The sequence below is a fragment of the Athene cunicularia genome (genome assembly GCF_003259725.1).
Source record: "Athene cunicularia isolate RWA chromosome 3 unlocalized genomic scaffold, athCun1 chr3_part1, whole genome shotgun sequence".
NCBI classification, from domain to species: domain Eukaryota; kingdom Metazoa; phylum Chordata; class Aves; order Strigiformes; family Strigidae; genus Athene; species Athene cunicularia.
Window position 1 is genome coordinate 25,499,255 of NW_020799097.1, and position 14,305 is coordinate 25,513,559.

Sequence of the window (14,305 nt, forward strand, 5' to 3'; positions counted from 1 at the left end):
TTGGTTGAACTTTATTCTGTAACCACTTTGTTGGCATCATCTCTATAACCATAGATGGAATTACTTCATCTTTGGAAAGGCTTGCAAAAAATCTAAGGTCCCAAGCTTTTTCATTTTTTCTCACATCTTACGCACAATACAAGTAAACTTTTAAGTCCAGCAGTTAGTGAATATGTTTCCTGGCTTTGTTTTTTCCTGTTGACCAAAAGTGAAATAATTCATTCTGAAGGTAAACAAAGAATAACAAATACGTCTGGTAAATTCATTTCTGTGACAGGCTGAAATGAATTCACAAGTCTGTGAATCAGCTTGTTGATATCATCAAGCTATTAAGTATTGTTAGGTCTTGTCCAAAAGGATACATGCTTTCCTTCTCCCCCTTAGGAAGAATGGAATTTGTTTGCGTATATGAGAGGAGAGCTTAAGTCATAATGTATTTATTCATTGATTCAGTTTCCTGTCGGAAATGAAAGTCAAATGTTTCATTTAGGTTGGCGGTTCTTTGAGGGTTCAGAGGGGGGTGTTTGAGAGGCTTTTTTTTTTTTTTCCCCCTTTCTCCTCCTTTTTCAGGGAAAAAAAAAAAAAGGGCTCTGTCATTATTATTATTGTTTTAATAAACATAATATCTCTACAATCTGCAAAGCACTATAAAACACTAGTTTTGTGCTTTGGAGCACCTGTTCATTTCTTTCAGTTCTTTTCTCTCCAGTATTGATCTGCTTTAATTTTGTAAGGGTTACTCTTTTTTTAAAACCTACAAGGCACATACCAGTACATCTGGGAGCTGCACGGATGGGTAACTCCGCATGGCCACCAGCAGGAGATGATAACGACTCCCTGGGGTCCTGCCACGCTGCTGTGCATCTGTGCTGGCCCTGGCTTCCACCCAGCAGCCCCAGTGCCACCATGGTCCTGGCTGCTGGCACATGCTGGGGCTGCAACATGGGAGCTGTGACCCAACACCTCACCAGTTGCTCGCATGTAGTTTGAGTGCTGGCTGTGCTCCTTGCAAGTGTGCAGGGGCTGTTGTGTGACACTGCTGAGCTGAACTAAAAACGCACAATTGTACGCTTGTATAAAAGATCCCAGAGGCACCTTATTTCGTAGAGTTTGAGGAAAGGTGGTAATGCCCAGTAGTTCTCTCAGTCAGAGAGATGAAAACATAAATTGGAGTTTAAAAATACAGTTTAAAAATTGGCCTTCATTTGTCATGGGGATATAAGGAAGTCTGATATTAGTCTTATCATCTTAGTGTATTTGTTACAGAGCACAGTGCTTCAGTGTTGGCTTTACAGATACTGTTTTGTAGCTTGAATTGTAAGCTTTAGAATTATTTTTTCCTGTATTTTTGCACAATTTTATGTTGAGAAAATAGTGCAAGTGTACTATTGGGAAAAGTGGTTTAATTAAGAAGAATTAAACTTCAAATTGATATTAGGACCAGACATATTATACCCAAAGATAACAAAGCTATTCCTAGAGCACAAGCATAACACATGTTTATCATGCTGTCTGAAATACTGGTTTTGACATAAGTGTGTGTATACATTTTACTAGTTTTGCAGAGAGGAAGTTTGAAAAGTTTTTGGGGGGTGGGGGGGTTGATGTTTACTTTTACTCTCCATGGGCTGGATTCTGTTCTAGAGAAGGTTCATTGGTTTAAGCAGAATTAATGAGCTGAACTTAATTATCTGGTCTTAATGTGACCAGCCAATGAGATGCATCTTGTATCTTGATGTTCTTTTTAAGTAAACACCAGTTTTGGACACAGTTACTGCCTCTTTATGATTGGTCCTAGGACCAGTTCAACAAAAAGAAATTAAAAAAAAAAATAGACCTAGGTTGACATCCAAAGGAATAACTTGACATTGCTGGTGTCAACTATTACATCTTTCCTCAGTGATATGAATATATAAATAAATCTTATGTGTCTGTGAATAGGATGGAAGGATATTACACAGCAAAAGAATTTAAACATGATTGAGGTCACCCTTGAAAGAAAGACAACTTTTTAAAATACTGGTAATATTTCATCTTACAGTTTGTTCTGCCATAGAATTTGGGTTCTACACAAAATCGTGACTCCTGGCAAGAGCAGATTGTTTTCCTCTTTCTGAAACACAGGCAAATCAAACACACGGAATAGATCCAGTAGATCTGGGTAGATGTGGATATGAGTGAGTTGAGACTGAAGGCCATAAAGCACAGAGAAACTTCTAGGGAAGGAGCAGGATTTCATCCTTTCTTACTATTTTTAGAAAGAAATAAAGGATACAGTAAAAAATTAAAACCATGGGTTGGTCTTTCAAATTTGTCATTAACTACCTTGCCAGATTCAAGTTGAATGTACTGCCAGGTTTTTGTTTATTAAAGCCAAGGAATGCCAAAAACATATAGAAGTAAAATTGATAAAATTAGGGCATTAGTATTCATGGTTTTCATGCTGGATACATGCATATCAGCCCTCAACACCGATAGGTTTGACACAGTGAAACTCTAATTTGAACTCTATTGTAAGTTCTGTCCACAGTTGTATTCAGTGTGATACAGAAAGTTGCTTACTTCCAGGAATACTGGCTTTGTGGTGATGAACTGAGAATGTTGTTATCTAAGGGTAATGTTAGTACCCTCAGAAACAGACAGTTACTCATTCTACACATTTTACAAGTGGCAGAAAATTCCAGTCAGATCAGATTATTACTCAGGATAGAACAGAAAAGATTTTAAACTGAAAATACATTTGTTTGATTGCATTGGGGAAGGAAAAATGCCCTTCCTCAAGTTTAAAAACAAAAGCAAAAATTATCTTTCAAACTAAGTTGTTTGATTATTTGTGCTAGGATTAATGCAGGAGTTATTCATAGAACAAGTTAAATTCTGTGGAGTTCAGAAAATTAATTGGGTATTTATGTTTGTTGGCCAAAGTAGCAATATTTGCTGGGGTTTCACAGCCACAGTAAACCACATAAGCAATGTTGTCAGAATACCGGATGAAGACATGTGTCAGGTTTTCTCATTTCTATCAGAGGCAGATGAAAGCCCCCACTTCCAAGCCAATGGGAATATGTGCCATATAGCTGGATTTGAACCTAATATACCTCGTTGTCCTCTCCTGATAGAAAGTAGGTGGCTGTGTGAGGTGATTCCAGCAATTGCTACCAAGACAGGGTTTCTCCACATTTCAGTATGGTTGGTGACTGATGTGTTTCTAATGGGACATCTTGTAAGATTCTCACAATCAAATTAAATATTTCTTCCTCTGCACTCTCAAAGATCTAAGAATATGACAGCATGTGTGTTGCCTCTTGTCTCCTGAGCTTTTTGCCTTCCAGTTTCCTATATTTAAGTATATAGCCAGTAATCTTAGTTTAGAGTTTGCTTTAGTTTTCCGTTGTGTGGGAGTAGTCAGCTAGCATGATTCCCATCTTCAAAATCTTATGCAGTCATTCAGCTGACTTACCTATTGGTGACCCCGTTTAGACTCTGATCTATTAGTTTAGGCATCTTAAAAGTGCAGCGATTCTTCCACACTAGTCAGTGGGCTTGAGTTGCTGAGTCCAGGAAATTATAATATATAGGTGGCACTCATTTTCTCATAGGGATTTAACTCTAATCTTGTCATAATGGTAGAAGTGGTAATTTTAATTTTTTTTTTTTACTTATTTCAAACTGTTGCTCTTTTAAGGCTGGATCTTTTTAATGATACTGGACTACAGAACAAAATTTCTACAAACCCCACAAAATATGTGATGATTATTTCTTGTACCAGCTTCTGGTATAAAATTTGTTCCATTTATGCGTTCCCAAAATATGTATGTATAGATTTCTGATCATTTTCTAGTAGTAGACCTTTATAATGTCACAAACAACCACAGATTTCTTAGGTTTAGTAGAATATGAATTTTATCCAAATGTTAAGAAATGGCATTTTAAAAACTTGAAAATAAATATGAATAATCCAGAGCCCTCCTACTTTTAATATTGCTAACTCTGAAAAGTCAAACAGAAAGGAGTAATAAGCTTGTTAAATTTAACTTGATTTGCTTTTGCTGAATTAAGACAAAACAGGCTTCCCTGATGAAAGTCATTTATGGAATTTTGTATTAAAGTTTGAGTTTTAAGAAAGGTCATTTAATCAAGCAAACATTTCAGATATTCATTTATTATCTTCCTTGTTTTTATGCAGAGAAGTTGTAAATGTTTTTTAACACTAAGTTTATCTTGACTAGTATCATGCTTTCTGCTAAGATGTTTGTACGTGCAGGATATGCTTATCTCAAAATGGCTTTTACAGATCATGTAAAAAAGAGGTATTTCAACTGACCTAATCGAAAATGTTTCCCTTCTAGATCTTGGCACTGGTTTTAGATGGTATTTTAAAGCAATCTGAAGTATTTAATATCCATAAGTGTTATTTGGAACCGTCTCTAAAGAAAATAGCTTTTGGTAATATTTTTTCCACACACTTTTCTGTAAACAAGCTTGAAGTAAAAGTGCATGGTGAGATATGGAAAGGAGAATAAAATTTTAAATGAGTGTGGTGTGGATCCTGAGTAGCATTTGAGAGATGTACCATTAGGATGAAAGGATTTCTCTTATTATATAAAAGTCATCCTTAGAAAATTAAATTTAGGAAAGCAAGAAGCTGTCTTGTATTTCTGTAGATACCCATCACACGACAGAGTACCAAAGTTTGGTGTCTCCCATGTTTTGCTATGGGATGGTCATACTCTTCATGACGGGATCACTTGCATTTCTTATACTTTAGTTCATGGTAACAGAAAACACTTTTTACAGGATTACGCAATGTTTTAATACCGTTATCAGTTGAGTCCTGTTTGTGTAAGTTGGTGGAATACTAGCATACAAATGGATGAGTTCTCCCACCATATGTCATTTTATACATCTAATTCTGGACTTTGGTTTAAATAAGTAAGGCTTCAATCACTGGGAGCATTCCAGAAGGCTGGTGGGAACTCAGTGTTGGGTGAGTACTTGAGACACCCCACATAATTGCAAAGCTTTCAGTCTAGTAGCTCTACTGCACACACATACACATGAAAAAAGAAAAATAAGGAATGAAAGATCTAATTAGTATTGAAATCAATTGGTTTTCACCCTGCTTTCAGTTGTATTACTGCCAAGGAACATGGTTTTATAGGGTAGGAGGGGGGGGAACCCTCAGACTGGTTCTGACGTGCACATTCAGTGAGCATGTAACTTTTGTTATTGAAATGTGGTCATGCTCATGTAAGACGCATAGGGTATTCTTAATTTAGAGCTGGGTTTTTTTATTCTTTTCATTTAAAAATGTGTGTGCACGTCAGGGATACAAATACAACTAATGGAGTCCAAGTCTGAATATGTAGATGGTTTGCCGGCACAGTACAGCTCTATGAGATTTTGGCCTGGATGAAGGGAAAAGGAAGAGCAATCTTCTCCATAGAGTTGTATTCAGTTATTACAGATGTAACTTCACCCTGAGAGGTTAGATAAATGGTGTTTTGTTTGGTGTTTTCTCTTCTTTTGTGTTTAGATGAAAAAATCAATTCTGTAGATGTTAATGATTTGGGCCTTTGTACTTCCCAACTAAAACCATACTTTATTTCATTCCATTTTCTTGCAGACTTTCTGAAGTAATTCTTCATCTTACTGTAGTTTAGTAAACAGACAGTATTTGAAGTACCATTGCACGCTGTATTTCCTCAAATTTTCACATTTTTTTTCTTTTTTAAATGTCTATTTATCATTTTAAAGTTAGCTAGTAGAGTAGTAGAGCAAAGATCTAGCATTTTAAGGTAGAGTATTACTTTATTAGATATCTAGTAATTTTCTTTGGCATTTAAAGTAAAATCTCATGACCTCAAATACTTTGACAGAGAGTCCTAACTTAGTATTGCACAATATTAAAAACAGTTTAAGCAGAGTGTGTTTTGTAAATTGGATGCAGGCAGCTTGCCAAGGTAACTATACTGCAACTACTTGGGTTCAAATTCTGTTATGTTGATTTTAGCAAAGATCATCAAATAATTGCAAGAATGTGTGGTTAATGTTTTTATAAAACAGATTTTTTTTAAAAGGATGTGCTGAACTCCTGCTGTTGCTGCATGTTTGTAATGCAGTGGAGTGTTTCTGAGTAGTGGTTTATGGACTTTCATTATTGATTCTAATTAGATGAATAGTCATTTTGTACTTAAACCTTCAAGAGTTCGCTGGTAGCACATGGAGTAAGAGGGGCTTATTCTACAGTGCACTTCAAAGTTTGTCACTGACTATCCTCATCACCAAAATTGGCCATGGATTCAAAAAACTCAGCACTGAATAGTCTTGGATACCTAAATTTGTCTAGAGGATTCAGTTTCTCCTTTGTCTTCCCCACAGTAATAGTTTGGTTAAGGGGAAGATGAGTTGGGCAGGAAAGGAATGACTGTTTTTAGAACATGTTTGGGAAGTTGGCTCAACAAGAGCTGTGTTGAGTGTAATGTCTACACTTACATCGTTGCTGACACAACTCTAGAATATTCAGTGCTTCATTTACAGAGTAAACATTTGGAAACATAACATAACTAGCTGTTTGATGTAACAGTTCACAAGCTAAGAAAACACTACCACCATGTTATGCTTAAAAATATTTACATGATCCATATAACATTTTGCATAGACAGTTACTGCTATTGCCAGTAAAGCTTAGAACAATGACTTCAGAAGGAATGCTAGTAAATAGCCTTTTATCTCTGTGTTCAGACAAGGAGGTTCTTAGCAAACGTTAAGAAATCAAGATAATGATTTATACTGAAATTTTCAACTCTAAGAATGGTAGACCAGTTCAGAAACTAGCATTATCTTAGTGTTCAGTAGATATTTTCATAATTTTAGATCAAAGTATGCTTTGCCCAACAAGGGCAGTACAAAGCTGGGACATAATATAGTATCTTTCTGCTTGCAAAATCAATTCAAAAGATATGAAAAGCAATACCACAGTACTTTGGTTTAGAAAAATTGCTGCTTCATCTCTCAGGAACCAATACCACCAATGGATGGTTCATTAAAAATGGACTGAATAGTAAGCCAATGAAAAATAATGCTAGAAAGGAATAGTTGCAATTCTGTCCTGATCTTTGAGAAAGATACACATCCTATAGCAAAATAGTGAATTTTTTTGTATAATAAGCTTTTTTTCCTAGAAGCACTTTCAAGTAAGTGTGGAAGAGCTGTGTTCAGATCATGAAAAGGTTTGGGTTTTTTTTTCTTTTCATTTTGAAAGTCAGTGTATGTTAAAATTCTGGAAATAGAACAAAGTTTATACTTTTGAGGTCAGTGTATTTGTATGTTCTTAAGTATGCTCTAGGTGGAAGTGGTAAGCTGAAGCAAACATCGATATGAAATACTGTTAAGACTACCAGAGTGGTGTTAAACCTGACTTTTTTGTGTCCTTGACATACCAATCTCTGTGTCTTGGCCTGGGTGGTCAAAGACAACAGTTGGTTTCTGTGACTGCGGATTTGTTAGTAGCCAAGTCAATTGTAATAGGTTGTTTGCAGGGAAACAGAGATACCCTCCTTGCTGTCAGTTGTTGGTCCTGTATTTTTCCCCTCCCTGTGTAGTTTTTTGCTCAGATGGTGAGTTGAATCAGCTGGTGGGAGGGGGGTGCCAGAGCAGGATAATGTTAACAGCAGGAACAAGCACGCAGAAAAGAGCAGTTAAGGGAAGCAACTGCAAGGATAAAGTGTAATGTCCTATTTTCTGTAGTGGCAAGTCATTGCAGTGGGCTGAATTTGTCTTGAGTCTAACTGCTTTCCCCTGTTCTTCCCCAGAGTGAGGACCCTCCAAGTAACCGTATCTAACATCCCAGAATGTGCCATTAGGAGAAGGAAGCAAAAGCAGGGAAAGCTAGAATCTGTAGTAGAAAATAACAGAACATAGTGAAATTTCTGCTAGCTTGCTAGCTTTGGAGAAACATAGAATCCTGTTTAAACATGAATAGTTTAAGGCAACCACTCTTGTTACCATGGGTCAACCATATTAGGATTCAGTATGTTAACAAAATTGGTTTGGCCTTTGAAACTAAAATGTCGAATGAGCATTAGGCATGCTTAAAATTATCTGTGTTTATGCCTCGCCTACCAAATCTGTTTCTGATCTAGAATTTCAGGAGGTGATGTCCTGTGTGTTTTGTATTTTTCAGTTAATTTGTTCTTTCTTTTTTACCTCAGCTGGACAAACATGAACATTAAAGAGAAGTGCTGTTTCATTGGTTACAAGCCACATTAAAACCATCACTTCTTCTAGAGCAGGAGCTGTAAAAAGGACTCTTGTTGAGCAGCCTTTTTGCCATTAATGTCCTTTAGGATTTCAGTTTCATCTTCTACATGTGCTCAGCATATGCAGTGTGTGCACGCTCTCTCTCAACTGAGAATTGAGATTAAAAATAAACCTTTTGTGATTTTGAGTAAGGGTGCTGCAGTTCCTTGGCATGATGTTTGTTTTGTGATTGTACTCCAGTTTTCTTTCAAACACTGTAATTATTTTTTTTTCCCATTAGGACTTGCTATTTTAAAGCATGTGCTAACGCCACGCGTGAAGGCAACTCATGTAGCCATTGACTCGATGAAGGACTATCTGGATGCAGTGTATGATGTGACTGTAGCTTATGAAGGTACTGTGGACCACAAAGGGCAAAGAAAACTGGCGCCATCTATGACAGGTGAGTTGGTGTATATTAGACATGTTACAACCATATGCTTGTTAATGCACAGAACCAACTTCAGGTGCTTTGTGATGCTCTGAAGATAATTTCCACAGTGTTTCAGCCATATTACCATACCTCAGTAGGGCATCGTTCATCAGTGGCTAGGCTTTACAATAGTTACCTGTGACATTCCTGCCCTCCCTTCCTTATTCCATGCAGAGAGTATTTCTGTAGTCAGATTCTGCATACAAGTAGTCTTTGGAGTCAAAATGAACTTGAGGCCATAGGCAGCAGATGCCATTTGCCTTCATATTTTTTCTAGCACTGGGATTTGGCATCATCATAAATTCTCTGTTTTCCTCTGCTGTGCTACATATGTGTACATGTGATCTAATTGCTGAAATGCATGTATATTAAAAGGAAAATGTGTAATAATAGTATTTTAGTGGCAGTTCTTCAAATTGCTACACATACCCATAATCTTGCGAACAACAGAATTTTTATGCAGGTGGGCTTCACATGCACACTTTAAGAGAAAGGCGTAAATGAGTTGTATATTCCTTAAGTAATCTAATGTACTACAGACAGAGAGCTTCAGGTTTGCTATTTTTTGATTATTCTTGGTGGTGGATTGAAATATTTTTTAAAGTAATTCATTTACCTTTGTTGTCACTGGAGGGCCATATGTCATCTCTCTTTCCAGTTGTAGTTGATACTTTACTCAGCCATATCTGTACATGTCTGACTGTTACTAGTTATCTCAAAGTGGTACTTTTGACTCTTTTTGCACTACTGCTACCAAGTGGGAAAAAAAGCCACAGTAGTTCCACAGAGCTGTTCAGACTTTTGGGCAAGGGATCAGTGTTGACTGAGGGACATGCAGGGAACTTCTTAGCTAACTCTTCACTTCTCAGCTGTCCCGGTGTCACTGGGACTTGTTCCTTCTGCTGCCAAAAATAGTTCGTAGTGCAGATGTTTCCATGTCAGTTCATAAGCAGGTGTTAAGTCCTTGAGGTGGTGTAAGTTTGCATGAACTCCTTCCAGGTGCTAGTTGCTTAGAAGTTCTCAAATTGTCTGTTTTTACATTTTCACCCTGTTTAAAATTATTCCAGATAGGTGAGCAACAAAACTGCTAACACTGTGTATTAATTCAGTACTTGTGTTTTACTGTAAGGTCTTAGGATGGTTTTATTTTATGTATGTTTTGTTCCCAACAGGCATTTTTTATGGCTAAATATCAGAAGTTCTTTTTATGATTTAACATTTTTTATTTATAAATTTATTTTGAACTTGATTTTACAGACTTCATTATTTATATTTTTTAATGTTTTTTTATTTTAATACCTTACAACCCTCTTACTTCCTCAACTTCTTTGAAGACTGGGCAGCCTCCCTCTTGTCTTGTCACTTAACCCTCTTCAAGACCCCCTTCAAAACAAACAGGGCTGTTTCCCCTTCCCTGCAGCGTATCTTGTTTCGTGACTTAATTATTAGGCAGTTTCAAGCATTCTCATGCTGGACTTCTCACTGCCTGATGGTTAATTAAACTATTAAAATGTCATTACCTAATGATAAGATGGCAAATGTTCAAATTCCTTATAAGACCTTTTCACCTATTGAACCTTTCAGTTTGCATGAAGCATGATATAATTATGGAAAGGGAACCAACAAACTGAATTTCCCTGTTGGCTGTTTCTTGTGTCCGGTGTCAAGTGGTAATCAGATGGTTTGGGGTGCCTATTCCACATCCAGCCTTTTGGAGACTCCCCAGCAGGCAGTCTAGGCATATCTTTCAGCCACCCTTACTGTTAGGGCTGGGTAAGTACTGTCTCAGCCTTGGGTAAAAATAAAGACAATAACATAGAATAAAGTACATCCAACCAGTTGTTACCCATTACAGATAAATGAAATATCCATCCAGGGCATTCCATGCTATTGTGGCAGTCACATGTATTCCATATAATATAAACTATGTAGGTTAAGGACACATTATAAATTACAGTGTGGAACATAGTTGTCATTCTTTTAGGCCCTACAGACATAAAGTGGAAGGAAAACAATTTCTGTTCTAAGAGGTCAAGATCATTTCACCATTTGTTATGCAGAAGTCCAACAGTTGGTCTGTTCAGGAATACAATATGACAAGAATTGAATTACGCATTCTTACACATTTGAGATTTTTTTAGTATTATTGCTCTTTTACAGCACTAAAATGAGTTATAAAATGTCATTTTCATGTGTGCATTTCATAGGAACATTTCATATTTGTGTCAGTCTGAATGAGAATTTTGTTTTTCATTCTCATCGGAATAAAATGGCAGTGCAATCCTGGTAATTTTTAAAAGATAAGGTTGACATGTCTTTTTCAATCTAGCAACACTGATTGAAATTTATTGCATGGAAAACAAACTTCTGATAAACACAACTTTACTTGAGGACTGTATTTCCCATAGTATGACATTTCCCGTGTGAATGAATTTGAGTTCCACACAGATATAATTTGTTTCTTGAAATGCATTTTACTTCCAGTTCTATAAATCTCAATTCCTCAGAAGAGCCTGTGCAGCTTCTGGAAAAGCCCGTATTTACTCAGGCATATGGTCAGCTCTTAGATGCTGTCTCCAGTAGTAAACAGAGCAGGTTAAAAGGAACATTTTAGTGACTGTGAGTAATACCACCATGCTCTATCTGAGAAATTGTGTTAGTAAACTGTAAATGGGAAAAAAACCTCTGAAGAAAAAAAGAATTGTATTTTAAATTTTGTAATATGGAGCTCTTAGTATAAATAGCCTCTCAAAAAAATTGGATTTATTTTTTTTCAGTGCAGCAAGCTTAAATATCATAATCATTCGCTCAACAGGATTAAAACAAAACATACTAGCAACTGGAAAATAGACATTCCCCATCTTTTCGGCATTAGTCCTTTGAGAAGAATAGTAAATGCCAGGCACACCTGATCACATGGTACCTTTTTAGAGCAGGCAAATTAGTATATAATTTCAAATGTGTTGAACTTTTTGTCACTATGCATTTTAATGTTTTGTTGGCACTTTCCGGCTGCAAGTTATTTGGTTTAGAAAACACCAAATTTGATTAGTCTTAGACAGGGACTAAGATTAAATTACCTTTAGGCAGGGATGTTGCTTTCCACTATTGCTTCACATCCAGTTGTGACCAATGGATGCAATTTTTTTCCTACCATTTATTTGTTATTCATTCCTTTTCATTCCAACAAGTTTGGATCTTGGTACATTTCCAGTGAAAGCTTGTCCTGCACGTGGCAGCCTTTCCAAAGAATAGTGTTCCCATAGATTTCTGCCCTCTCACTGCTAAAGATGGTTTGTCCAGATCATTTATGACAGAATGTGATTGTCCTGCTTAGAGAGAACCGTGCTGCTAGACCGTATTTATTTGTGGTTATTAGAATAAGACGCAGATAAACATATGAGCACTGCAGCACAGCTGAAGAGCATCTCAGGTACTAAATGTTGGAAAAACTATTTCCAAGGGAAAAGGAGGGGGAGAAACTCCTGCACTGAATTTGTTGATATTCTTTTACTCGACTGTCATTAAGTAAAAAGTAGAAATAAGCTTGGGAAGAAAGAATGAGAACCTAGTTTTCCCTCTTCTGAATGAATGTCCTGAGCATTCACATCCAGCTTTGCCTGATGTTAAGGGGCAGGTCTTGTGGGACGTGGGAACTGTTGTCATTCTTGCACCTGAAAGAGTGTTATCTACACATCTACATCTTTATTATTCTGCCTGAAGGCTTTAGCATAACCAGATGGTATTTATCTGACCATTGTAGATGAAAGAGTGTGTGAAATAGCAGCATTTGACAATGATAAACACTGCATAAAAATAGCAAGTACATGTAGACTCTGTCTTAAAGAAGTCAGAGGAATTCCTGAGAATTATTGATTCTGCTGTATATCAATTACAGAACAAACACTTTGAAAGCATGTGTATGTGTATGTTTCTGAAAATCTGTACATCACTTTGATCTGTATAATTTGAGGAGGTTAGACTGACCTAACCTTCCTAGGGGAAATTACCCTTTGCAAATGCTTGCACTTTTGTTAGGACCCAGTTAGACAGTGAAATACAGGACGATAGAAAAGAAACTGGAGCAATAGCAACCAGTGTTTGGACTGTGGCCCAAATTTGATCACATCCATTTTCTTTCAAGGTCCAAAGAATGATATAAGCACATGGTTATGGACGTGTTGGAAGCATTAAAAAACTAAGTTAATAAACTGATAAACAGTAATAGAAATGTAAAACAGTCCGAAGTAAGGTTTATAGTGATGAAATCACTAACAATCTGTTCAGATCTCTGCTAGATGTCATGTTCTTATTGCATGAAAGAATATTGAAAAGCAAATGGCGATTATTTTAGAGCAACCAAAGAAAGCATGTAGATTACAACTGAGGCTGGACATCAGCATTGGCACAATTTGCATAAAGTGTGGGATGGCTTTTTAACGTGTATAGTAAATCTCACATCAAGAACTTGTCATTCTGCATCTGTTCAAGCAAAATTTAAGTAACTGCCTTTTATATTTCAAAATGTAAATTTTCCGTTGAAGTATATGGATGAATTTTTATAACAGCAGTAGTTGGCATCATAGTTCTGTGGTATTCTATCATACATTTTTCCTTTAAAGGAAAACCATGGGTTTATTTTGTGTAAAATTAACATGATTTGATCAGGTATCATAAAGTAAGTAAACTATCGCTCATTTTTAAACTTGTCCTCCGTAGGACTAGATCTGTCATTTTAGAACCCCTGTAATACCTACTAAGAGTAGTTTGAGTATCATAGAAGCCTATCTGTTAATTTGTGGATTACTTATTTGACATGGCACCTTGAACACAGATGCAAACATATGCATCAGTATTCTGCAGAAAAGGACAGTCTGGGTAAAGGCAGAGTATTTTTATACCATGACAATTAAACATTGTACTTCTGCTCAAAAATAATGACATTTCAGTGAAGAGCAGCATCAGTTTATGGGAATGTATGCAGGCCTTGCTGCAGTTCTTCATAGGACTCCAAAAATCAGAGAAGATGAAGGTCAGTCTGAGCATGAGCAGTACTCCTGCTTCTTTACCTATCACAAAACAAGGACATAAAGATAATTGTATTTGGGGTCCCTGTAGACCAGTTTCTTGTCTCTACCACCAGCCAAACTTGGATTCCTAAGGAGTGTAAGAATAAGGCAAGCATAAAGTCTTCCTTTTTCCAAATCACAAACACCTGTTGGGTGCTGCATCTGTGTTACAGATGGGGGTAACAACCCCCTTCAGCATCCCTTCAAGCCCAGAGTGTGTGTTCCTCTGATTGTAAACTAGGACCATGTATAATCTCGGTTCTTCCTGAGCAGCTCCTACTGCAGGTAGGTATCTGTGGCTTCCCTTTGGGACTTTGTGATCAGAAAGCAGACGGTCATCAGAAAACCTCTGCTGCACAAAGAGAATTTTGAATGTATTTACATTGGAGATTCATAAAATTACCCTGCACCCTGGGCCTCATGCACATGTGAGAGGAAGCAATCAGCTCCCCAGGCAGCATTTATGTACAACAGCTCAAGGAACTTCTGATCTTCATGCAAA

The 14,305-nt window shown here is 36.8% G+C and overlaps 1 protein-coding gene across 1 annotated transcript in view; it reads left to right on the top strand.

The window, feature by feature from the left end:
• AGPAT5 (1-acylglycerol-3-phosphate O-acyltransferase 5) overlaps positions 1-14,305 on the top strand; it is a 57,762-nt gene that overhangs the window by 30,788 nt on the left and 12,669 nt on the right. The window contains exon 7 of the mRNA XM_026844056.1: positions 8,543-8,704. Coding sequence (XP_026699857.1) covers positions 8,543-8,704 — 162 coding nt within the window. The remainder of the gene's footprint in view (positions 1-8,542; positions 8,705-14,305) is intronic.